Source organism: Aristolochia californica, unplaced genomic scaffold (assembly GCF_029961685.1).
Source record: "Aristolochia californica isolate CCGP_79_NKW_82.1479 unplaced genomic scaffold, dmAriCali1.0.hap1 SCAF_8, whole genome shotgun sequence".
Lineage (NCBI taxonomy): Eukaryota > Viridiplantae > Streptophyta > Magnoliopsida > Piperales > Aristolochiaceae > Aristolochia > Aristolochia californica.
This window is the reverse complement of record NW_027182279.1, coordinates 38,343,015-38,369,819: the sequence shown is the minus strand read 5'-3', so window position 1 is coordinate 38,369,819 and position 26,805 is coordinate 38,343,015. Positions and strand designations below refer to the sequence as shown.

The 26,805-nt window shown below is 36.0% G+C and overlaps 1 protein-coding gene across 1 annotated transcript; it reads right to left on the bottom strand.

The window, feature by feature from the left end:
* Window positions 1-16,550: 16,550 nt before the first annotated feature.
* On the bottom strand, window positions 16,551-20,064 carry LOC137939456 (uncharacterized). The gene is made up of 7 exons (XM_068784720.1): window positions 19,837-20,064; window positions 18,062-18,336; window positions 17,826-17,967; window positions 17,600-17,727; window positions 17,459-17,521; window positions 17,281-17,349; window positions 16,551-16,945 (listed from the first exon to the last, which is right to left on the bottom strand). Exons 2-7 carry the CDS (start codon window positions 18,251-18,253, stop codon window positions 16,883-16,885), a joined length of 657 nt encoding a protein of 218 aa, XP_068640821.1. The 5' UTR covers window positions 18,254-18,336; window positions 19,837-20,064; the 3' UTR covers window positions 16,551-16,882.
* Window positions 20,065-26,805: the final 6,741 nt, after the last annotated feature.

The following is a 26,805-nucleotide window of genomic DNA, read 5'->3' as shown; positions in this document are numbered from 1 at the left end:
TTGTGGTTGGGTAGTGAGTCATTTGAGATTAATTAGATGATATTTTGTAATTTTAGACTTGTGTTGAATTCTCAAATTGAATTTTGACTCCTCTTTCTTTGCCCCTGCCCCTGGTGTAGGGAGGTTTGAATTGTGATTCAGTCTTCGAGAGGAAGCCCCTAAAATTAACTTCTTTTGGGACTTGAGGACTGAGATAGTCCAATTGTCCCGAATGTTGCTTGATTATATATCTTTGCATTGATACCAGATCGATGCGGCATCAGGTATGTGTTTCCTACAGTGAGAGTGAATAGAGAAGAATGGGAGAAGAGGAAGAACAAGTGACTGAAAAAAAAGTGGGCTGAGAGCCGAGAAAAATCCAAATTCTACTCAATGATCATTTCAAAACATTACAAGCTTTAAATAGAAACTCAAAACCCTAATTGACAATTAAAATGACAAAAATACCCTTAAACAAATGAAAAAAATTACTCTAAAATATCAATTTGAGAATTCAATGTCACAAGTATCAAAGATTTGGTCACATTGCATCCAATTATATCACTTGGGCCCTTCTCATCAAGGATCAAGAGTACTCCCTGGAGGATCAGGAAAATGTAGAGTACAAACTTGACCATGTTGACTTTGATATGCTAAATGAGACATGTGAAGAAAACACCACTTTGAGTTGTATTAGGTCCACTCTCACTCCTGCCCATAGGCTGAATGTTGTGTGGTGTGCATTGACTCAGCCTAAGGAGTCGGACTACTATCTTTCATATTTACATTAAGTGTAGAGATAAGGGTTGTAAAGTCATCATTGATAGCAGTAGTTACATCAACGATGTTTCATTCCACATTGTTGCCAACCTTGGCTTTAATATAGTTCCACATCCCAAACCTTACCGAATTTCATGGGTCGATGACACTTCCATTTCAGTCAATGGAAGGAGTTTCGTCCCCATTCAATACCTTGAGTACAAGGAAGATATTTGGTGTATTGTAATCACTATGGATGTGGGTCATATCATTTTGGACAGACCTTGGCTGTATGATTGCAGTGTTACCATTTATGGACACTTTAATATATGTTCTTTCTTGTTTTAGACTATCTACCTTAAATCATTACCACCAAAACTTGTTGCTTAGGGTAAGGAACCATTGAGCTCTCAAAAGAAAACCTTGCATTTCATTAGTCCCATGGATTTAGAATATGAAATACTACATGAATCTATAATTTTATTACAGTAGCCCGCGAAGCTCATGTGAACTCCTCAGTTAATCCCCCACCAGAAGGTGAGTCCATTTTACATGAATTTTGAGATGATTTTTCCCCAGGAGATTTCAAATACATTGCCACCTACGCGTGGTATTCAACATGTCATAGATTTAGTGTCAGGAGCCACATTGCCGAACCTATACCATTATCGTATGGAGAATTATTGCAGCATGTGAATGAGGTCCTCTAGTGGGATTCATGGAGGAGAGCTTAAATCCTTATGCAATGTTGGCCCTACTCACACCAAAAAAGGATGACACCTGGAAAATGTATGCGGACAATAGAACCATCAATATAATCACTATGAAATACTAATTTCTGATTCCCCATTCGATGATATAATAGATATGTTGATAGGTGTCACTATATATTCAAAAATTGGCTTCAAAAGTGGTTACTATCAAATTTGGATCCACCCTAGAAATGAATGGAAGACAAGTCTTCAAAACAAAAGAAGGGTTATATGAATGGATGGTCATGTAGTTCAGATTGTCCAATGCACCCAATACTTTTATGCAGAAGATGACACGAGTGTTTCGACCATTCGTTGTTCTTGATGGTCTATTTTGATGATATCCTCATTTACAATCAGACCAAAGACCAACTCCTTGACCATCTCTACCAAGTTTGCCACACACTTCATAAGGAAAAACTTTATGTCCATCTCTAGAAATGCTCTTTCCTGACCCCCAATAGGCAAAAGCCATCATAGGGTGGTCAAAACCGTCTACTCTCTATGAGTTTCGCAGTTTTCATGGTCTTGCCACTTTCTACCAATGATTTATTAGGGAATTTAGCACCATCATGTCTCTAATAACGGATTGTATGAAGAAAGGAGAGTTCTTGTAGTCGAAAGCTGTTTTTCGTGTTTTTCAAGAAATCAAGAAATGTACGACAAAGGCACCTGTTATGAGATTACTTGACTTCTCTAAAGTGTTTGAAGTAAAATGTGATGCGTTAGGTATAGGTATAAGAGGAGTACTTAGTCAAGAGAGACATCTAGTAGCGTATTTTAGTAAAAAACTTAATGCCGCCAAATAGACGTGTTAGGAATTTTAAACGTCATAATTCTAAACTAATGAGAGCAATAATAATAATCACGGAAGAAAGAAAAAACAAGTACTAAAACAACCAACAAGATTTATATAGGTTCACCTTAAGGTGAGATTACGGCCTGTCTTCCACTGTTGCAGTAATCCACTAAAAAGATGAAATAGTTTACAAGAGAAATCACACACATTTACAGGTGTTTTTTGCAACTCCAACTCCTTGGTAATGATATCATAAAATCCTAATAGCGGTGCCCCCTCAATTATAAAGAGAAAATTAGGGCAATCATTTTACAAGAGTAAAATTCTCAAACAACCCTTAATGAAACAACAGTTCATATATCGTGGACCATGCAGGGGGCTTCCTGCTCCCCTTCCAAACCCCACGACGACGTTAACACAAAGGTCAACCTACATACCTTGTCATCGTAGGGCACTGATTAGGCTCCACAACTTAACAAGAAGTACTCAACCTATGATAAAAAAAAATTCTATGAGGTCATTCAAACTCTACAGTACTTGTGTCACTATTTACTCCCACAAGATTTTGTCCTATACTCCGACCATGAGGCCCTTCGTTATCTCAATTCCCTAAAGAAACTCAACCATAGGCATGGTTGATGGGTTGAGTACCTGCAAGAGTATTTTTTTGTCCTAAAGCATAAATCAACCAATGAGAATAAGGTGGTCAATGCCCTAAGTCGTAGAACTCGCTTGCGTCCACCATGAGTGTTCAGGTTACTGGTTTTGAGAAGCTCAAATATGAGCACACCTCATGTCTAGACTTTGGTGGCATTTATACTAAGTTGTGGGAGGGACCACTCACACAATCGATGACTATCACATCCAGAATGATTATTTATTTATGTTCGACAAGCTATGTGTCTTTTTATGTTAGTATGAGACTTTTTAATTTGGGAAACTCATGTAGGACGACTTAGGGGACATTTTTTGCATAATAAGACCATCATAGAGGTAGTGTCAATTTTACTGGTCTAGTTTAAAAATGGATGTTGCCAAGTTGGTAGGCAGTGTAGGATAGGCCAGTTGGCCAAACACAACAAATAAAACACGGAATGGTATATTCCCCTACTAGTCCCTATATGCCATTGGCAAGACTTCAGCATAGATTTCGTCTTAGGCCTTCCATGTACCTTTCAGAAACACAACTCCATCTTTGTCGAGGTAGACCATTTTTCCAAGATGGTTCATTTTATCCCATGTACTAAAACTTTTGACACCTCCAACATCGGTCAACTTTTTTTTATTCGGCAAGCTTCCTTAGACCATTATTTCTAATAAAGATGTTTGCTTTATGAGGTATTTATAGAAAACGTTTTGCCATTTAATGGATATCGGATTAAAGTTCTCTACTGCTTACCATCCTCTAGTTGAAGGTCAAACTGAAGTCTTTAATCGAAGCTTGGGAAACCTCCTTCATTGCTTCGTAGGAAACCACCACCACACTTAGGATTTCAATTTGCCTATGATAATTCGATTAATAGATCTATAGGCATGCACCCATTTCAAGATGTATATGGTTATTAGCCTAGAAAACCTTTGGATCTCATACCCATGTCGCCTCATGCTAGGGTTTCAAAGCCCGCCACAACATTTGCACGTATGGTTCAAGTCATGCACGCTGAAATCACTAAATGCATCCAAACAAGTAATACTCAATACTAACTTAAGACTGATGCTCATAAATGTGATAAACAATTTAATGTGGGTGACTATGTCTTGGATTAGGCTTGATCTATTTCCTACGAGATATGTAGGATCTTTTAAAGTGTTGAAAAGGGTAGGTCCTAATATTTATGTTGTTGATTTGCCATCGGATTTGAGCATTAGCTCCACTTTTAACATTGAAAACTTTATAGCATATAGGGACTACCCCTCCATTCTAAGTAACCCTTTTTTTATCACTTTTAACATGGAAGATTTTATGGCATATAAAAGGGGAAGCCTTAATCTCGATTATCCGGATTTGACCTTTTTTTTTAAAATAAAATATTGATGAAAATAAAAATACAAAACAAGGGTATGAAAATGAATGCCATTTTTATTATAAATTCAATGAAAGGGATTAACATAAAAAAAAATATTTAAGAGGTTAGATTAATTTTTAATTTTTTTACATATCTTCCAAAATTCTAAAGAATCGGTAATGGATAGTATTTTTTAAGGTACCAAAGAGGAAAAATCTAATTAGTTTTATTGAAAGAAAGAAAATGATTTATTGATAGATGCGTTTAGTATCAAATCTTGACGTTCAATTTCTAGACACAGATACGATGCTTTTTTATTTCACTTGAGATGATAGTCCCACTTCGTCCAAAAACAAAACGGAGTTATGGCTTTATAAGCATTCTTGGGAAGTTTTTAATAGCCGAATTCAGTAGTGCGATCTTATAACCCGAGCGGGGGCATGAAGGTGGTGCGGATAGCTCGTTTGATGGGCAAGGTAACCTCTAGTTGTCTGGCTTAACTCGATTCGGCCCAATCTACCACCTCTAAACCGCTACCTTTTTATCCATGTTTTTCCCTTAATGAGAGATGTTGTTCCTTTTTGCCCATAATGATGAGCAGATCGGTCCATGGCTCGGTTGAAAGCTCGCTTGTAAGGTACAAACCAGGCTTATTCTCTATTTTTTCAATGTCCAGTGCCAGTTATTATGTATTTTTCATTTATGCATTGTAAATTGTTATTAGTTGATACCTAGTAAATGTTACTTTTGATAAAGCTAGTAATTTTTTTAATTTATTTAGGGGCATTTTTATCATTTTAATTATCAACTAAGGTTTCGAGTTTCTATTTAAAGCTTGTAATGATAATTGAATAGAATTTGGATTTTTTTTTCTCCCCCTATTGTTCTCTCTTTCATCTCCTTCTGAGTCGATTGATACCAATTTTTCTTAAAAAAAAACAAGGGGAGAACTCACTCTTCATGGTGAAATTTGTAACTTGCAATAAATGGTTTTTTATCCACCCATTGACAAATAGGTACTTGTCCTAAACTTTTCCATTAAACAAGGTTGAATGAAAAAAAAAATTATTTATTTTCTCGATAATATTGGAAATCGAGTGAAGGTCAAAGACAATAGAAAGAATTTTAACTTTACCTTTGGATCACAACAATAACAAAAACAAGACATCACACTATGGCAAGGTTTTAGAGATGTAATTAAAAAGCCTCTCTTTTAAAAAGAAAAAAAATCAAAATATTGATGAAAATAAAAAATACAAAACAAGGGTATGAAAATGAGTGTCGTTTTTTACAATAAATTAAATAAAAATAAAAAAACTAAAATTAAAAAAATTACAACTTCATCAAAGTCAGAATATATTAAATACAAAGTAAAAATAATTTTTTTATTTTTTTTATTAAAAGGGGAGAGCCTTGATCTTGCTTATTCACCTTTGGAAGGAGTTGGCCTCTCTTTTTTTTTTTAAAAAAAAAAAAAGTTAAAATATTGATGAAAATAAAAATAGAAAGCAAGGGTATAAAAATGAATGTCATTTTTTTATAATAAATTAAATGAAAGGGGCATTAAGGTGGTGCGGATAGGTCGTTTGATGAGCAGGGTATGGGTATGGGTATGGGTATGGTCGAATCATCAGTGCATTGTTGTACTCAGTTGTCCGGAGGGCACAGAGCGAGGCAAGTTCATAGAACAGCCAGAGTTTCCTCTAACAACAGTTGGGGGAACGCGTGGATCATGGATCACGGAGTCGTGAACGATTCGTCCGCGCAATTAAACCCGAGTTGCCCAGAGGGCACAGCGCGGGGTTCTAGTTCACAGAGCTAGAGACAACGAGTCGATGTCGACTTGGCTCGGCCCAATCTTATGGGTAACAGCTCGAATCGACTAGGCCTAATCTTCCTGTTCATCCCACTCCTAAACCGCCACTTTTTTTATCCTTTGTTTATATAAATTTATATAAAATTTAAATTGGACACAACGCTTTTGCATATTAACCTTATATAAAATTATCTATATATTATACATAATTATTTATTAAAACTGTATAATTATGCATCAAACACAAAAAAATATTTCTTCAATAACCAAGAGGAAGAGACAGCCAGAGTTCAAGAAACAATTTTTTTTTTCACTTGCAAAATTGTACAATGACTTTGCGAGTGCAGGGGTCTAGTAGCGCCGGCGAGGAGCTGTCGTCGGGGCTGACGACTACGACAGAGGTGGCAACGTCAGAAGCAATGGCGAAGGTAGCGGCTACTGGATGCAGGGGTAAGGGAGTATGCGATGAAGGTGGCCAACAAGCAGCTGTTGACGGCGATGGAGGCAGCCACATCAACGGATAGGAGGGGCTCGGCAATGATAAGGATCGGTGACAACAGACGAGGGGAGGAAGAAATCAAAGGAAAAATCGAAGTTGAAGTCGAAGATGACTCCCGCTCCCGGTCTCGAGCCCTCGTTAAGTCAACGAGTTTTCGAACCGAACCATGGTTCGGTCAAGCTCGGCTCGTTAACTCAAACAAGCCTTATCTGGATTAGATAAATCGAACCAAACCGAACCAAACCGAACCGAGCCGAGCTCGAGCCGCTCGCAAACCGACTTGATTTGATGCCACCCCTATTCACAAGTCCTGAGGACCTCAAAATCTGAAAATACATCCAACGGTCTGATCCTTTCTTCCTTCTTTCATTTTCTTTTTCCTCTTCCACCAAAGCTTCTCTTAGAGTCTCCATCACCCAATGATCCATTGTAATTTTTTTTTTTTTTTTTTTTTGCGAAGCTCTTTTATAGAATAGGAAGATTATTCAGCTAGCTTAAATTTTGATTTTGCTTTATCTTTCTTACTCAAATTTTGCCTTGAAGGACTGGGGGTGCAATGGCAAAGCTTATGTAGCTTATCGTAATTGTATTTGCAGACCAAGAAATTAGGAAACTTTCTTGTTAAGTAAGACAAGCACACCAGGACAAAGGTTAGTGAAATATTTAAAAAGGACTAAGAATTTGTTGATGTTTTACCCATGATATGGTTATCTTGCCACAACAAATGACTAAATCAGATTACTTATTTGAGCCATGCAAAGAAACAAATTATTTTTATTTCAAATGAGATCAACCTTGAAATTTCTTATGTGATTATGCACCGGTGAGGGAACTAAATCATAAACCTAATGAATTATAGAAGCAAGATTAAAAGCATTGAAATTAATAACTTAAAACCCAACATTGCCCACCCTCACCTCTCTCCCTTCTATTATAGAAAAATGGTACATAGGGAGGATCCTTAAATTAGAAAAGACTAATTAGAAAGAAGATTAAGGGCCTGTTAGTGCGCAGCGTAAGTGAAATTTCACTTACGCTGGCGAAAGTGGGCCAAAACGCGTTAGTGTGCACGTAAGTGACGGGGGAAACTGAAATACAATTGTATTTCACTTTCCCCCGTTTCAGGCATAAAACAATGGTAAGTGAAATCAGAGGAGTCGAGCTCTGATTTCACTTACCATCGCTCAAATACATCTTGGGTTCGGGCTGTCGAACAAGGGTTTTGGAGAAAAAAAATTTCTCCCTCGCTCGCTCACAACCTTCGACGATTTCAATAGCCCTGCGACCTTGTCTTCAGCGCTCCTCTCGTCGTCCCAGCTCCGACAACCTTCGGTGACATCTTTCCCCTCTCTCTGCAACCTCTCTGACTCCTTCCTCGCTCATGACCGTCAACGAGATCAATCGCCCCCTCTGCGACCTCTCCAGCTCGATTCTCTTCCTCTCGCCGTCCCCAGCACTGACGACCGTCGCCGAACCAGTCTCCCCTCTCTACAACCTCTCTGGCTCGATTCGAGGTATTTTTAGGTGGTCTTCATCTCAAATTTACTGCTTTTCGTTTTTAGGACCCCACTATCATTTTTAATCTGTCTACAACACTATATGATTTTGTCTGAGGCTCTTCTGTCTAATATGCTATATATTTCATGTTAACGATGCTTAACTTCTTGTAGTGACAGTAAAGAGAACAATAGTTTCATATGTTATTACATTGATACATGTCTTATATTGATATTCAACATAAAAAAAAAAGATTAATTTCGTATAGGAATTGTATGTTTCTAACCTCATGTTACAATGGTTGTCAGAGTCATGTAGCTCTATAAATGGTTTTAGACAAATAGAAATTTATTATGCATGGGGTTTTAAACACCAAAAATGCCTGGAAATACCTTGCATCTAATGAGAAGTCATATCTGAGTTCATATCACTAATTATATTAAAAAAAATGGCTTATTAAGGACATATGACTCCAACAACTATGTTGTGTGAATCAGTGATGCTCTTCTGGTAAGTTTCTCATCCTTTTATGTATGAAGGTTTTAACTTTAGATGGTTGGAAGGAGGAAAGGTAAAGACAGTATGGATAACACGACAAAGAGGTCATACGACACATAGATGTCTGACAAAGACTGTAAAATACTTGATTTGCTCATTGAGCAAGTCAATTTGGGTAACAAATTACCCAATGGAGTTTGAAAACACAAAGTTTTCAACGATTGTATCAATATGTTCAAGTTGGACGCAACGAACCAAAAGACAGTAGAACAGTTGAAAAACCGCATGAGGACTTGGAAAAGAATGTATATGGTTGTGAGTACATGCCTAAACACTAGCGGCTTTGGGTGGGATCCAACAAGCCAGAAAGTCACTGCTAGTAAGACAATGTGTGGCAAGACTACATAAAGGTATGTGAATGTAACATAGAATGTTATGTTTCTTGCTTTATTAATCATGTTTTTTAGTATTTGAAACGATAACTTTTCATGTAGACGCATAGAGAAGCCGACAAGTATAGGCGAAAAGGTTGTCTGCTCAATGAAAAATTCGCTATTGTGGTTGGAAACACTATTGTTGTGGGAAAAACGAGTTTCACAAGCTTAGAGTCGGATCATAACCTTTCAAATTTTGTAGAAGGGACAATGATTGAGGACATTGATGAAGATGATGCAATCAGGGAGATCCCAGCACCCAACATTATAGAGTCTCCAAATGATGCTCCTCTGAAAAGCAAAACACTAAGCAATGATGGGGATAGAACTTCTTCTACTTGGCGTAGGAAGAGATCCGAACCATTAGTTGAAAATGCTAACAGGATCGTTGAGGCTATTAACAATATGTCATCAACCCTTATGCAAATCTTTACTCCCCCCGTAGAACCTCCATGGTTCGAAGCAATCGAGCCATTACCTAACTTGCCCAGAGAAGTCATGTATTTTGCCATGGAGTTGCTTGACCCCAAAGCTAAGAAGGATATCTTTATGAAGATGAAACAGGAAGATCAATATGACTGGTTGATGAATAAATTCAATGCAATGTAATAGACTTATACAGATGTTGACAATTTTAACCTATATTTATAAGACACATTTGATTTTGTATGAATGACGTTGATAATTGAGTATTTCTGGTCAATAGTGAATGTGTATTATTGAATGTGTTTGAACCATGTTCTCATTATTGAATGTCTAGTATTGCAGGTACCCACGGATAATCTACCAGATAGGGAGAAACTATGTATTTATATTGCAGCTTATACAGTTGTACTTGTCCTTGTCTATTCATACTGAAATGATTGTAATAGGTAAATACAACATTCTTATCATATAGGTGGTCCACGATATTTAAAGAAAGCATTAGAAAGATCGTATATTAAATTTTGAAAAGTGTATAGGATGAATCAAACTATTTTTCTCAAGTTGGCTGGAATCTAGAAAAGTAGAGGACTTTTATTTGATACAAGGACAATATCTGTAGAAGAACAGCTTGCATATTTTTGTATCATTGTTGGTCAACAATAATCTTACAGTGTCACCTCAGAGATGTTTGAAAGATCAAATTGGACAACTAGTAAGTATTTTAACAAGGTATTAAATGCTATTATCAAGCTACAATCTGAATACATCAAGCGGCCTTCAAGACGTACTCATTCAAAAATCTTGAACAGTGATATTTATTATCCATATTTTAAGGTAAATATAAACTCGTTTGATGAATAATTTTTAGTTACTATAAAATATATATATTTGTATTGATGATTTTTTTATTAGGATTGTATTGGTGCCATCGATGGTACTCATATTAAAGCACGTATCTCATTGGATCAACAAGCAAGATTCTGGAACATGAAGGGTTTTCTCTCATAAAACGTAATGGCAATATGTACATTTGACATGCAATTCACACTGCACTTTCCATTGCGCACACTAACACAAACAAGTATTTTACACTGCACTTTCCATTGTGCACACTAACACAAACAAGTACTTTTCATTGTATTCCACTTTCCCTCTGCACTTACATTGTGCACTAAGTGTTAGAAGATGGGTCCAAGCCTACATAACCAAGGAAGACTCACATATCCAAGTGTGTTGGAAGATGAACTCAAGCCCATAAGACTAAGGAAGGCCTACATGCCCATACAATGATGTCAGGATAGTAAATAAAGAGTCTATCCCATAGATTCAACCAAGGAAAGTTTTGTCTTCTGCCACTCGTTGGTGTGACCAGAATGAAAATTTCTCTGCTGCTGTAAGTATTCTCAAAGCTTCCCGAGATTCAACATCCACTAGCGCGAGGTGATCTTGGTAATACGATGATTTCTAGAAAAGGAAGGAGACCATGGACATGTCCCGCATCGGTGCAGTTTGATCACTTGCCTTGCCTGAACCGTCGGGGAAGAAGACGTACTTGCTAACTTTAATTTTTCCTAAGTTAGGAAACATTTAATATGTGCTGATCTGCTGACTCTCACGTTGGGTTCGCGCCTGTTCTGACCCAACCTAGACCAAACCGAGTCAACTCGCTCCGGGCCAACCTGAGGGTGGCTTCTATTCTGTCAAGTTAACTCGGACCGAGTCAAGTCTGTCCGGGTCAACCCGACTTGGTTCTTTTTATTTTTTGCCTTAGTATATGTGTCTGGGTCCCAAGTTTTATACATATTTCTTTCGCAACTAGGCTCAACTCGATTCCTTGCTTTCAACTGGATTATTATTTTTGAAGTATTGGCAACATATTCCTTGGTCAACATATTATTTGGTAAAAATACTCTGATCAGATTATTTCATGGGTCATTTTACAAGGATTTTTATTATTTTGTACTTGTTATTGAGCCCAGACCCATTTAAGTTGTTACTATTGTATCTTTTTGGATGAGACATTATTATTGAAGAAGAACATCTCAATTGGTGCTTTTTATCAGCATTGACTATTTTGATGATGAAGAAAACCAAGGTGGCCCAATAATATTATCTTCTGGGTAATTACCCGTTACCCCCCCATAATTGATATTTATTACTCCTACCATTTGAGAGTCAATCCTGTGGAGGGACAAGGTGATGGAAGAGTTTTATTACACTTTTGAGCATTGCGTATAGACCCTCTACCTACAGAAGATATGAGTGTGCCGTACATCCATCATGAGTTATAACTGGAGTATGGAACGATGTCATACGACTTTGAGTGATTTTACTCTCACTTATCTTATGCCAGCTCAACCTCATGGAAGAGACCACCAGTGTGAGAGGGAGTGTTGGAAGATATAGAGGACAACCATTTTATACGAGAAGATCCTATACACCATTTGCAGCAAGCTGGGAGTTCATGACGTTCTCTAACCCCCAGCTTAAGGGGGAGAGTTGGAAGATGGGTCCAAACCCACACGACCAAGGAAGACTCGCATATCCAAATGTATTGGAAGATGGGCTAAAGGCCCATAGACCAAGGAGAAGACTCATAGGCTCATACAATAATGACAAGATGGTAAATAAAGTGTCATCTCATAAAGATGACATTGATGTAATTAGGTTTAGTTCCAAGGACATTATTATAATATTTTAGTTTGATTAATATATAAATTGAGCTTAGGGGGAGGGTTAGAACAACAACTCCATAACCACTTCTTCCTCTTGTTTTCTCCCAATGGGTGTCTCTCTCCTTTTCTCCATAAGCTAAATCCATCCAGTCCTGAAATCAACAAAAAATTCTTTGGGAATGCAACAAGGTTGCTTCTTTTCTCCGATGTTTTTTAAAATTCATAGGTGAAGCCTTAGCTGTCATCTTTAAATTAGGGTGTCAAGATAGTTTGACGAAGCATGCTCGAAGCAATAGTGGTTTGTTATAGGTGGCTTGAAACTGTAGATTTTAAATTGTTGTTGTCAATCATATAGAATGAAAGTCTTAAAGCACCTAACACCTTTAAAAAAACTCCCAAAACTTTCTGCATTCAAGAAGAAGTTTTGTACAACGAATAAAAAATGCGTAGAAAGTGCTCGAGTTCTGAAATTTCAATTGCCCATGTAGTGTTTTATTGCTTGATGTTGGTAGGTTGTAAATTGTGGTTGCCTTTGTGGTTCTTAAATTTTTTGAGTCGGTTCCCAAGTTTGACTTCAATAAGGGTGTCAATGGATATAAACTCAAACCATTAGTGAAAATTCAAATTTAATTCATTAAGAAATAGGTTTCCCACAAATGTTATGTATTAGGTTCTCTTCCCAGTTGAGTATAATGGAGTAAGAAGAAAGAATATTACCATGTGTTGTTGCCAATAGGAATTGCAACACCCTGGTAGGTGCAATTAGCTAACATGCTAGGTTGGAACCATTGAATGTATCTGGTGGAGGTTATCGATCTTCTAATCTATAATATGATGCAAACAGAAAATGCCTGAAGGACATGGAGTCTAGAATGGCTTATCACTCTATTCCAATAGCTTTACGAGGCTGGTTAGGTAGGACCCTCTTATACCATTATCTTCTCTTGCCATTGGGACTCTCTTTTAATCTATCAGATAAAAAACATATTGATGCTATTTTGGATGAACAATTTGTTTTTACCGAGAGTAGTGAGGTTCAACGTTTCCTAGTACGATGGGTAGACAATCACATATTACAACAGTTGGACCTTGATTTGTTAGAGTATTTTCAGAGCCACCAAGAGTCCCACTCAACAAGGTCAATTTTTTTCCCACACAGGGAGAGTTGGTGGGAACACTTGTTTATCGAGTTCAAAGGCTTATAGGATTAAGTATGTTCTTCTTGAAATTGGCGTTTAGTGACTTGACCCTATGATTTTGAATTATGATAAGCAGGCGGTCATTTTTATTGCTAACAATATTGTATTCCATGAAAGAACTAAACATATAGAGGTTAACTGTCACTTTATATGAGATGTAGTTAAGTAGGGAAATGTGATAACTCTTTATGTGAAATCTTCAAACCAATTGTGAGATATATTTACCAAGTCTTTGGGTTAGTGACAAGTTGAGATTGTTTGATATCTACTCTCCAGTTTGAGGGGGATTGTTAAAATACCAATTTAGGGGTATTTTGGTTATTTGATATGTAGTTATGTAAGGGAAGGTGATACCTCCTTATGTGAAATCTTCCTATATTATACTTTCTCTTATAGTATGACTATTAGATAGACAATATCTTATTTTTATCTACGGTTCAATTTTTATTCAATTTAGACATGTATTTTAAGAAATATGTACTTTTGAGTATTAACGGCATTTATGTTCTTTTGTAAAATATCACTTAAACCCTTAACATTAATACCTATATCATTTAGTGGGAAGAGGCAGCTAAGTGGAGAAAGACCTAATGATCTCTTATGAGTTTAGTAACAAAGCATTATGTTTATCAAAAAGTATCTCCTCTCTCTCTCTCTCTTGGTTTCGGTTATAGTTGAACTTGATTTGTTTTACTTTTTTTTTAAAAAAAATTATGCAAATTACACAAAAGACTGCTTAGTATCCAAATAAAATTCTACTTGTGGAATTATAATAGATGGACATATTTCATCGTGGTCTTTCTAGTGTAGGGTAATTATAATAAGGGACCTCTGGGTACAATATAAGATCAACTCTTAAGTGTAATAACACTGGTTGCAATCGATTAGTGGAGTTTGAATCAATTGCAATATAAGTATTCAATCCATTGAAGTAATAAGTTAACATTCTAACTTTAATTTTTACACACCAATTATTGTAGGAGACTAAGGGGTGCTTTAGTATATTTGACTTCAAAAATTTTCAAATTTATTAATATTATATTGATTTCCCGTTTATTTAATTAAATTATCCCTGATAGTCCCACAATAGTCAATAGAAAAAGGATTTTAATACTACCAAATTTATATTAATAAACTTATTTTTCTTTTTTAACTTCTATTCCTAATATTGTTTAAGAAATGTGTTGTTATTTAATCGACTTCCAATTTCCAACTCAGAAAATATACGATCGAAAATACATCTTAAATACGTACATACAATCATCACTCTAGGGGGGGTTAGTGCACATGACTCAGGACATGATATTCAAGCGCATTACGCAGTTCATGTCCTGATGTCGTTAGGGGGCGCCAAAATTCATGTCATGTACATGAATATACATGAACCAAGAGTTCATGTGTAAAGAGTAACGGGCGGAAAGTGCTTTCCGCCCGATTTTGAGAATCATCCACTTGATTCTCTAGCGCGGGCTCTCTCTGGCTCAACCGTCTCTATTTTTTTTTTCATTTCGATCGTTTCATTCCCGCACACAGCGACTCTCGTTCCCGCAGCCCTCTGTCGTCTCCGTGAAGCCCAAGCTCTCTGCTCGTTCTCTCGTCTCCGCCGTCTCTCTCCGGTCTCCCTCTCTACTACCGCCGTCTCTCTCCGGTCTCCCTCTCTCCGGTTTTCCCGCAGCCCTCTCTCGTCTCCGTTCCCACAGCCCTCTCTCGTCTCCGCAACCCTCTCTAGTCTCCATTCCCGCAGCCCTCTCTCATTCTCTGCTCCCTCTCTTATTTCCGCAACCCTCTCTCATTCCCGCAGAGCACGGGAGGTCGAGCATTTACAGAGCTTCTCGGCCTCCCTCTCTTCTCCCTCTCGGCGTACCGTCGGAGCGCCGCCTCTGTCGGCATTGCCCGCCGCCGTCGCCGGTCGTTGCCTTTGCCTAGCCGTCCCCGTCACCATCGCCCCGCTAGCTCGCTGCTGAGGAAGACGAAGATGTTTAATTTTTCCTAAGTTAGGAAAAATTAAACTATCTTCATAAAAATTATTAATTTATAATTTTTATTTATAAAATAATTATTTTATTTATAATATAATTATTTTTATTTATAAATTACTATATTAAAATAGTGATTTAATAATTATAATTAAAATATTGTTAAAATAAATATTTGATAAATTATTTTGGCATAATTATCCGATTGTTATAGTTAATTAAACCAATGGTTTTAAATTTTGTGATAATATATTATTAATTAATAATACATAAAATATATTATGTACAAATATATAGTATGTTAAAGTTATGATTAGATCAATTTTTTCTCTTAAATTATTCATTTTTAGGTTAAAATATATCATATGTTATTAATAAATTAATAACTTAATGTATTACTTTTTTTATTTATAATATTATTTATTTATTATTTATAATTAATCATATACGTATTTCATTGGCTCATATAATTACCATATTAATGTACAATAAAATATCTAATTCAATTAATAAATATATTAATATATTTAATTATACATTCAATAACTTATTCGTGTAGTAATAATGGTTGTTTTACCTAATTTAAAGTTTAAGGATTATGTCGTAATTAAGTGCACTGTAAAGGTTTAAAAATTCTCTTATTTTTTATATTTTTCTCATGTTAGGTCACTAACACTGAAAACTGTTTTCAGTGCACATGAAATCAACACTAACACAAATTCTTACCTGATCTTCATGAACATGACATAATATGATCTTGATGTTGGACATGACTTGATCTGCCGACTAACACAAATTCTTACCTGATCTTCATGAACATGACATAACATGATCTTTATGTTGGACATGACTTGATCTTCAAGAATCCACTTCGGGGCACTAACCCCCCCCCCCCCCTTAATCTACTTCTGCCAGCATTCTGATCTCAGCTTCCTCCAGTGAGTGTAGGATAAGCCCCCTGATGAGGGACCCGTTGACGTTAGCAAAAACGCCCTAAAATAATTCCTACAAAAGAATCTGGAGCAGAATCGGGGCACAGATCTTTGGTACGGGGAGTTGTCAACATCAGCCAGCTGTCTGACAATGACATGACACGTGGCGCAAGACAGGCTGCTCTCCGCCTCGGATTCCCCCCTTCAACGAAAAAGATCTCGACTCCCGAGCCAATAATCTCCACCGTCTCTTTCACTAATACCCCAAAGCCACTCGAGAATTACACCGCTGCCACTGCAAAATCAATTTCACATTTTCCCTTTCTCTTTCTCTATTAAAATGCTCTTCTGCTTTTTTAGATCAAAATAGAAACAGTAAGAAGGAACACTCTTGTCTGTAGTCTCTCCTACTAAAGCCCGGTTTTGACACAGAAGAAAGAAAGGGGGGCAATATACATTCATTACATACATAAATACATAACTAAGCTAAGCCATGACGGGTATATATTTATACAAATACTAAAGGGACACTCTCTCTCTCTCTCATTCTCTCTCCAGAGATCTCCACAATTCTCCCCCTTTTTGATTGAAAACCAAGACATATTTAGACAATTTTGATACCTCCTTTTTTGCTCTCAAGTCTTCAATCTCTTAGCCGCATGAATGAAGCCAGCAATCACCTGAATCTCATCCAATTGCTGTTTTGGACAGGGGAACGTGAGTGATGTTAAAAGAGGAAAGATGATAGGATGGAGAAACGACTTTTGGGTAGAGAAGCAGTGCCGGGCCCCTCCGCACATGATGGAGGTTGGAACCGTTGCCTTTATGGACTCTAATGGCAGACCAGAATGTATCGGATTCCAACCACGATGAGTTACCAGTTTCAGAAGTCTCTCACGGAGACATGATGGGCTAAATGACAAGAACCAACTGAATGGCGTAGCCCCACTGTCATCGAGTTCATATGCGGAGGGGGGGGAGCAGAGCTTTGTAACAACTTTAAAGGAGGGAAGAAGAAAAAGGAGGAGCATACCTGTGACAAGAAATGCCGCTGGACGACGTGGATTAGCTGCTCCTTGGATGGATTTGGATTGATGCTCATCTGAGATATAAATTTCAAGACAAAACGGATGAGGATTCACAAACAGTTACCTTATCGAGCACGACGAATCAAGTAAAACTGAAAATAAGAAGATGTAAGAGGCACCCACAAGGTTGAAGTGTTTCCAGTATCTCCATAATGCTTCGGTCTCGAGTTTAGCCAAATTCACCTTCTGAAAAGCCCAACAGATTTGATTAAATAAGCTCATTATGCATGAAGGACTAAAATTCTTCCGTCTTTTTGCTCTTACCAGTGGAGGCTTATATGGGTTCGACTGAACTTCTCTGTAACTACTCCGATTGTTTGATTTAGCCGAGGACATCCAGGGTCTTGCCTGTCGAGCTCTTGGTCTGCTGGGTTTTTGAAAATCAAGGCCAGCTATTGAAGAGGATTCATGAATGAAAAAATGTGGGTTAGCTACTCAACGAGATAAGCAAATAAAAACTCTTTTTTTTTTACAAAAGCAGATGACCTACAGAAATCATTTTCTTTTTCACCCATGTCAGAACTACTGCAGAAGGAGTTCTCATCGTCTTCGTCATCTTCATTCCCAGTAGGAGCCTCCAACACACTCAAAGCATTCCTTTGTAGCTTTACTTCCACTCCATTCTTCAGGACCTAAGATTTCAAAATATCACATATAACGAGAATTAGCCTGCATAAAGCTCAACGAGTGGAAAGAGTAAATGTGCTGCTGAGTCAAGTGTCTTACCAACCAATGCCAGCCACCAAGGCCAACAGCCTTCTTTACGACACCCTGCAGGCCAACCAGGACAGATTTTGTTCTATTGTTTCCAGTCACAATAACTTTTGTATGCCTTGGAAGAACAGAAAGTTCTTCATCGCCACTTTCTTCTCGACAAGGAGACAGAACTCGGGAAGAGCACAACTCAGTCTCCAACATCTTGCGCAAATCTTCAAACCAAAATCTTATGAAGAGCTAAAAAAGAGCGCTGATCTGTTAAATGATTTCCATTTCTATAGAGCCTGCACGAATGACAACAAATATCACAAAGGGTGGAATAAGCTAAAACAAAGATCTTATAAACAATTTTTAACAAAAAAGTGGATTTGCAGCATGTCTCTTCTTCAGGACCAATAAAGAACCATATTAAAAACTTATATGTCGTTACGTATTTCTACATTACGCTGATAGAGCATTCTGAATCAACCAGCAATGATCGCTGAACCTCAGGGTAGTAAAAAAACGAAAAAATAAAATAGAAAATCAGGCTTTCGATAAAAAAGTAGGCAAAAAGCAAAATGTAGCATCTGGTCACAAGCAATCTATCATAAATGAACTGTCATTGATCACTTTTCGCAGCTTGAAACACAGATCATTGGGAAGAGAGTTCAATTTCCCAGAGCATTAGTTGCAGCTCAACTAAGTACTTCCTGATTTGAAGTTAAAGAACATAGGAGACTTACCTGTCTACTTACCCCACTCCCAACAGTGTAAACTCCGAGAAGAAAACTATAAATTTTAATTCAATTAAGGCACTAGAACGAAAGGAAAAAAAAGTCGAACTCCAGCCAATATCAAAGCAATTTTAAGCAAAACAAGTTTGGGCTACGGTGAACTCAACATGAAAAACGCTTAGTACGCGATAAATCTTCCGATCGAACACTGAAGCAAGAAAGGAAAATGCTAAATAACTAACCTCATAATCAATCAACAACGGATTTTAAATCAATGACGGTAACCGAAACGAAATAAACAGTAAGACTCTCAGAATTCCAGCTTCAAAAGAATCTGCACGAGCAGATAAATAGAAGAGCTTTGAAAAAATCCCTCCCTTTACAACTGAAACTTTTAACTAGATAAAACCCAAAATTATCAAATTGTCCGCAAAAGTCGAGTATCACTGCAATCCAGCGCCGCATTTTCATATTTATCGCCAAACAATTCCAAAACACAACAAACAAGATTGTTGACAGGTTGAACTTTTTCAGGTGAAGACTATTCTGCCTTTTTTTTATTGAAAAAAAAAAACAACAAACGTTCAATGTAGCAATAATGAAAAAACACAGGCAAGAAACATCAAATGCCGGTCAATGATCAGAGAGAACTTATTGATAAAATTCACGAACCAAAAAGAGGAAAACATTCATTATCAATCGAATTCAGTAGTACCAAACCAAGAAAATCAGAGGTTGATTAAAGCACTTGAGAAAAAGAAAGACAACAATTTCATTCAGAATCCCCAAGCTCACGATCAACTTAAAACCAATTCAAAAACGAACCACGACTAGAAGAAATCACATTTCTAGTAACGGCAAGCGCATTCCACCCTTGCAGCACCCATAAGAAGCTACCATTCCAGGCAAACCTTACCAGCAGAACAGAAAAATAGAAAAAGAAAAACACCAAATCCAATCGTGCGCAACTCAATCAGGCACAATCTCCCAACACATCAATACTAAAATCCACAAAACCGAACAAACAAGCAAAACTCGGACACATTGACAAGACCATATCGCACTCACCCGATCCAAAGGCTGGAGCCTTCAGCGCGTCAGTAACCCGCGAAATGCAGCAGTTTCACAGGCCACGGATCCCGACTACGGATTTTTCCGCCATAGAAATTGGACTTCCGACGAGGAAACGGAATGAAGACGCGAGGATCAACGACCAATGCGAGGATAGGGTAGGCTTTCCTCCGAGTCGCTTTTGGAAATTCTCCAGATCTCGCTCGAAGGGGTGTGTGTGGTTGTTCCAGGAGCAGAGCAGAGAGTGACAGAGAGCGAGGCCGAGCAAATTAAATGCTGATCAACTAACTGCAAAGGGATGACCTGTGACATCCGGTGGTAGCCGTACGAGTCACAGAAGGATGGACCGGGTGCAGCCGGTAGCTGCCGTGGGACTTTTTTCTTGTCCGGCTTGGCGCGGCTCAAGGCGAGGACCTACGTGCTGACGGTTTTGTCGAGACCGGAGACGGGCTTCCGGCTTGGATCAATGTAGGGGAGGAAAAACGTTGACGCGTGTGACCAAAAATTAATTATAAAATATTATTTAATATCATTAATTTTAAATTTTATAGTATAATATTAAATGAAAAATAATATGTAATTATTTTTAAAAAAATTTAAAAAAATTATTGCTTTAAATTTTTTATTTATTGTTATAGTTTGAATTATGTTATCTTGATTATAAAATCTAATAAAATTTTAATTATAGGTTATTTAATTAAAGTATTATTTATTTAAATTAAATATTTAATATTAAAATTAATTTTATATTTATTTATCAGCTTAGAAATCAATAGCCACAAATTTAGTAATTATTATTTATTTTAAAATTATTAATTAATAATATACAAAAATAACATCAATACTTGACCGCTATCATCTATTACATACATAGGTGCAAATATAAATCAAAACATAGGAAAAATATAGTTTTAGTGATTAGACTCGATTATTAAACTTGAATTCGAATAATAAAATTGTTTACTTACATTTAATCGAACTTTCGGTATCAAATCACCATTTTTTTGGGGAGAATTTCGACAAAACTTTTCTGTGTATTTCAGATTTGAACCTCTTCTAAAAGAGTTCTCGTTGGAATATGGAGAACGGGAATAACTTAGGTGAGGGAGAGAACAGAAGGGAAGGCTTCAGTGCAAGAAAAACTAATCAAGCAAACTATGTGCAACTAGTGTGCTAACATGAAAAAAAAGTGTTAAGTATAGTAAAATTATTTTAAATTTAGTTATGATTTTTAAATAACATTTTAAAAATCAATCAAATTATAACTATAATAAATATCAATTTCTAAAAATAGTGGGTAAATTATTTTTATATTATTTGTATTATTATTCCTATTATTATTAAGTTAACTAAAAAGGGTCACTTTTCCATTCTCACCCTTTTTTCCTTGGAGAGGAAGAGGGACATGTAAGGCCTTTATCCAAATAAGGAGGCCACCTAGTAAGAGAACAAAGAAAGAGGAGACTAAAGAGCAAATTAACCCTTTTAAGTCTTTTGTTTAGAAGTGGCTTGCTCAATGTTGCAATTTGTCTCATCCTCTTGACATAGTTGTGTCTTCCTCAAAAATAGTTCTTAATTAGGACCTTCAAAGTTTGAGTTGATTCGATTATAATGAACTATAAGTCGAGCACCACCATTGGAGCTCAAAACCATCATAATTTAATTAAGTTAAATCTAGGTCATATTCACATCTTTTGATTCTACCAAGCAAAAGGCAAGCTGCATTTTTTGGTACAAGAAGCGGGGGGAGACCCTTCGAGTCAAACTTGAGCAAAACACAAGTAACATTTTCTTGTGCAAGCAAGGAACCTAACTACATTAAACCCATCTTTCATGTCCAAATCCAAGTTGGCTCACCCAACTAATAAAGTTGAATCGGTATAATATGCAATCATGTTTCTAGGCAATGGAAATTATAATTGAACTACATTTGAAGAAAATACATTTTTTCTATAAAACAATCACTTCATTAGAATACAAACTTATAATTGAAAAATGTCATAGAATATTTGGCGTTCATTGTTGGAGAGTTGTCGGGGTAATCTTTAATAAGGATCTTCACTTATTTTACTCTATCATAACGTTTTGAATTGTTTTATCTGTTGTAATTTTGTTCTACATAGGCCTCATTCACCTTTTTTTCAATGTAAAAAATTTCAATTGTGTTCTGAAATCAATATTAAGAATGTCTAATTAGTATGCTAATATGGGATAGTTGAAGATGAATATAACACTTTAAACAATTTCCCAAAGTAACGGTACTATTCTGAATTCTAGCCTCAAATACTTCTTGCCTCTTGTTTGGGTTGCTTCCACATTGTTCTTTGTGTTTTTGCCCATATAACTTTGATCAATTATGAGACAAATATTTTACATAGAGAAAAAGGAGTACGAACCAAAGTTCATCTAAGTTAGATAAACTCATTTTATTCAATTATTATGTTTAAATTGAATGATTGAAACTTTTTTTTTACTTTACATCTTTTTCTTGTTACACTCATTAATGTTTGAATCTTTTTCTTGTCTCACTCATTCCACCCCAAAGTGCTGACTTATCCATTTATTTTGATGTATATTATAATAAAATTGTATTCCTACCTAAGATAGCTTAGTTACAATTTTTCAGTTCCGTAAGGAATTTAGTTGATGTTTTATTGAAATATTTTTTGCCAATTGTGTCAAAACTAGACCAACAATTGAGTTCGAACGGTGGTTGGTTAGATTCATATATAAAATTGATTGTGGTTTAACTAGGACGACTTCATAATTATTAATTAAATCTTTTTTATTAGGATGAGGAAGGGTGTGTCTTGTTGAAGTTCACCAAACACCTCAAAGAGTGGTGGTGATTATAGAGAGAGAACTTGTAAGATCAATTTACTTTCAACCAAAGTTTAATTGAATTCGAGAGCCAACACAATGAAATTGCTAAATCAAAACCAAAATTTAGCTTCTTGTTAGGTCTAATGAGTAAAAAATTGAGACAGGGTTTAATAAGTTTGTTAATTTTGTTGCTAATATTTTATTTTATTTACTTAACTTATGTGTGCTCACAATTTTGAATCTCTCTAATGCCTAGTATTGAGTTTAAAGTAAAGGCTCATACATAATCAATTAATCAAATAATGAACATAGATTTATAGTCGTTAACGACCAAGACTTGAGTTGCTAATCCACTCTCGAAGTGTTTTCACCTTAGAGTTAATTTACTATGTTCATGAAGCCAAAAGACATCTACATCAAATTATCTCTCGAGACATCCACACAAGGACTTAACTACTCAATTAACCATAATTAAGAATTCAAAATACACTCTCTCACACAAATTTATAATAGTAAACTAGTCTTCCAGTTTAGAACCATAACGGGGATTTTACAACAACTAAGTAGGCACTCTTTCCTAGAGCCAGAAAGGGACTTGCAACAGCTCACTAGGTACACTTGCCTAGACCTAGACCCACAAACAGATTTTCTAGCAACACCGGTCCACATAGGGACTTGCAATCAGGAGCAACTAGGTACACTTACCTTGATCCACATAGGCATTTTCAAGAGAGTTTGCCTACAGAAGGACTTTATAGCTCTTATAACACCACCCCAAGATTTTCTAGTTTTGACCCTTAAGGAATATAACAACCAACAAGGTAATATATCTTAGACCCACAAAAAGCTTATCAACAACTAATCCACAACTTCAAAGGTTTCTCACAACAAAGGAATGGGGGTGGTCTTGCCTAACTCAAAGCTTAACCCATGCTTACAAGGATTACTTGTTTTACAATTCAACCCTTTACAATAGCCTCTTTAACTAATGATTTTATATTTCATGCATGAAAAATAAGAACAATCAATCTTATGTGCCTCACTATGAAATAATAGCTCATTAAGTCCTTAGTGACTTGATTTTAAAATTAATGTACAATATAAGTTTTAGATTGGTTTTTTAAATGGGGGATACACATAAAAACAACTAAATGCATGAATTGATTTCAAAATATAAGCTCACGAGTAAGAGTTTGTACTTTATATAGACCTCAAAATGAAATTGAGCAAGTTCAATTATATTGGACCAAATGTACTAAATTGATTTTAAAATAAGAACATATAAGTACTTGGATTTTTGAAAATTTGCCCAAAAATATTTAAAGCAATGGACCTCCTACTTTAATTCAACCTAATAGAATGAATAAAATGATTTCAAAACAAGAAAACAAGAATTGTAGCAAAGAAGATGCTATGCAAAATGGATTTCAAATTAATGGCCCTTTTCAAATTTTCAAATTTGAACTCTAAAATTGATTTTCAAAGTATAATGTACTTGGGAGTGGTCGTGGGTGCCTTACTAATCGGGAGTATCAAATTTTGGAACAAAGTCAACTTAAATAAACAAATTGTCAATGTTCAAATATTGAACCGTTGAGCTTGAAAAATGACATTTTGTCTATTGTAAAACTCGATGAAATCTCAACTAAAATCATGGAAAAATGCTTTAAATTTTCATTATGAGCTATTAGATACATAAATGGCTCACTTATAAATTTTGGAGACCTCTCTTACCCGAATTGAAGCCTATCATCTCATTTAACAATTTTTTTAGGAACATGCTATTTGAAGAACTCTAGTTCCATCGAATGGTCTTCAATAAACACCTTCTACTTTAATTTAGTCTATTTTGATGGTCAATCAAATCGTTTATCATAGTGCCTTTTCACTCATGAGCGTTTGACTTCTTAGGTTTGTCCATATGGATGATATGTCAAAAGGATGCTTCCAGTTTTCTCTTTCATGCCCGATCTAACAATCTTCTTGAAGATGCTTGTTTCCTTCTTTTTCTCTTCATGCCTTCGTTGGGCTGGTTGTTTGGATGATTGGGTCAACAGACTTTAGCTTTCTCTCTTCATCTTTGGACTATTGGCTTCACACCATTTGGATGGATGGCCTTGTTTGGTTATCATCTTGAGTGTTCACCTTGGTTGTCTAGATGATGCCAAAGACAATTGCTTCTTGAGAGTTTTCTCACTTATCTAGTAAAATGTGTGCTACTAGACCGTTTAGACTGTGTTTTTTGGCTTGAGCTACTTTTTCCCTTTTTTAGTGAGTTGTTCAAATGTTCCTCATCAATCGAATGATTATGCTATAAAGACTCTCTTGGGGGCTTATGTGCTATTAAGAAAAACTTAATGCATATCATTAGTAGCTTAAGTATTTTTTATAATCAAAATTATCTCAATGGAGATCTTGAGACCAACGTTATCTTCTTTTTATCATGACAAACATTCATAAGCATATAAAAATTTCATCTATAAATAAGTGTATATACATGTGTGAATATTGAAATCTTTTTATCATGTCAAACACTCATAAAGATACAAAAATTTCATCTACAAATGAGTGTATATATATATGTGAATATTGAAAACTCCCCTAAGTTTTATATCCTATGCTCTCATGACTCCCCCTGAGTTCAATGAATGAATCTTGGTTTATTTTTTTGTTTTCCCCTTGAATAAGTCATTACCTAAAAAAATTTATGTGCCTTCTTTGGTTTTTTCTCCCCAATTTGGCATCATCGAAACTTATAATGGTCACTACAAATATGCTCTCCATACAATTAGAACTTTTCTCTCCCTTGCTTCTGTATTTTCATGTACTTTTACTCCCCCTTTCTTGGATACCCTCATATTTTAGTTCATTTAAGTGAATTTCAAATATACAAACAATCAATATACAACCCTCTTTTGAGGGATCTTGAGAATAAACATGTCTCAATTTACACATTCAAATACTCACCTATTAGGCCTTGGGATATAACTCTTATGGAGGTAAGCAAGCAATGACTCTACTCACACCTAGGTCTAGTAGGCAGTTCCATAGAAGGTGCTCATCTTTATCATCCCCTTATCTAGGGTGTATAAAACTTATTTTGGGGGTTTATCTTTCTTCCCTTACGATTTCTTCTCTAGTAGACTTGTTCTATATGCTTCAAGTGAAACTTAGTTATTTCAAAGTTTTAGCTGTCTCATTTTTTCATACATCTGCCTTAACCTTTTTTTTATCAATGGACGTCGTCTAAATTTGTCACTTACACAATTATAATAAAATCATACAAATCATAAAGGCACAAACTCACAAAAATGTGATTATTGAATTTAAAATAAATTCCCTAAAATCCTTTAAAAAAATCAAGGAAGAAACAAGAAGAAGCAAGAGAAAAGGTGGCACACGTGTGGACTCATGCACATGCATGCGGACGTAAGAGCTCAAGGGCAAAAGAGAAAAAATTATACTCAAGGGCAAAAGTAGAAATAAGGTTAGAAGTCAAGGACTCTTACCTTCATTCTTGTGATGGATTCCTAGAATTTCTACTTAAAGAATTTCTAGAAGATAAAAATTTCCTAGATTCTCTCCTTTGATTTTGTAATATTTCCTTGATTGATGTAATTAGGGAGCCTATTTGATTGAGGAGTTTCCCTAAATTTGTAATGAAAAAATATAAATAGGGGTCTTGGTTAAAGGAAAAATCAATCAAGTCTATTCCTCTCTCTTTCTTTCTCTCTCTCTCTCTTGCCTAGAAGAACCTTAATTCTTTCTTTGGAAGCTGAGAAGATAAGACCTTGACGAGGTGTTTATCAAACAATAAGAGAAACAAAAAGGACCCTAAGACTATCTGCCATTTTAGTTCCTTCTTCATTGCTTGTTTCAATTAGGTGTAACTTCTTCGTACTCTCTTGCTTTAAGTGGAGAATCATCATCCTCATTCTTTATAGACTCAAAAGTTCCAATTGGATTTAGATTGTCTGATCTGACTTCACCACTGTAGCTTGACAAGTCACTATTCAACTCTTCTTCCTCTTCGTGCTTCTATTTTTCTTTCTTCCCAACTATCCAATTGATCAAGGATTTGGGACATTGTGTCACACATGATGTCCACCTAACTTCTAATTGACGTCATTTTTTTTTCAAGTC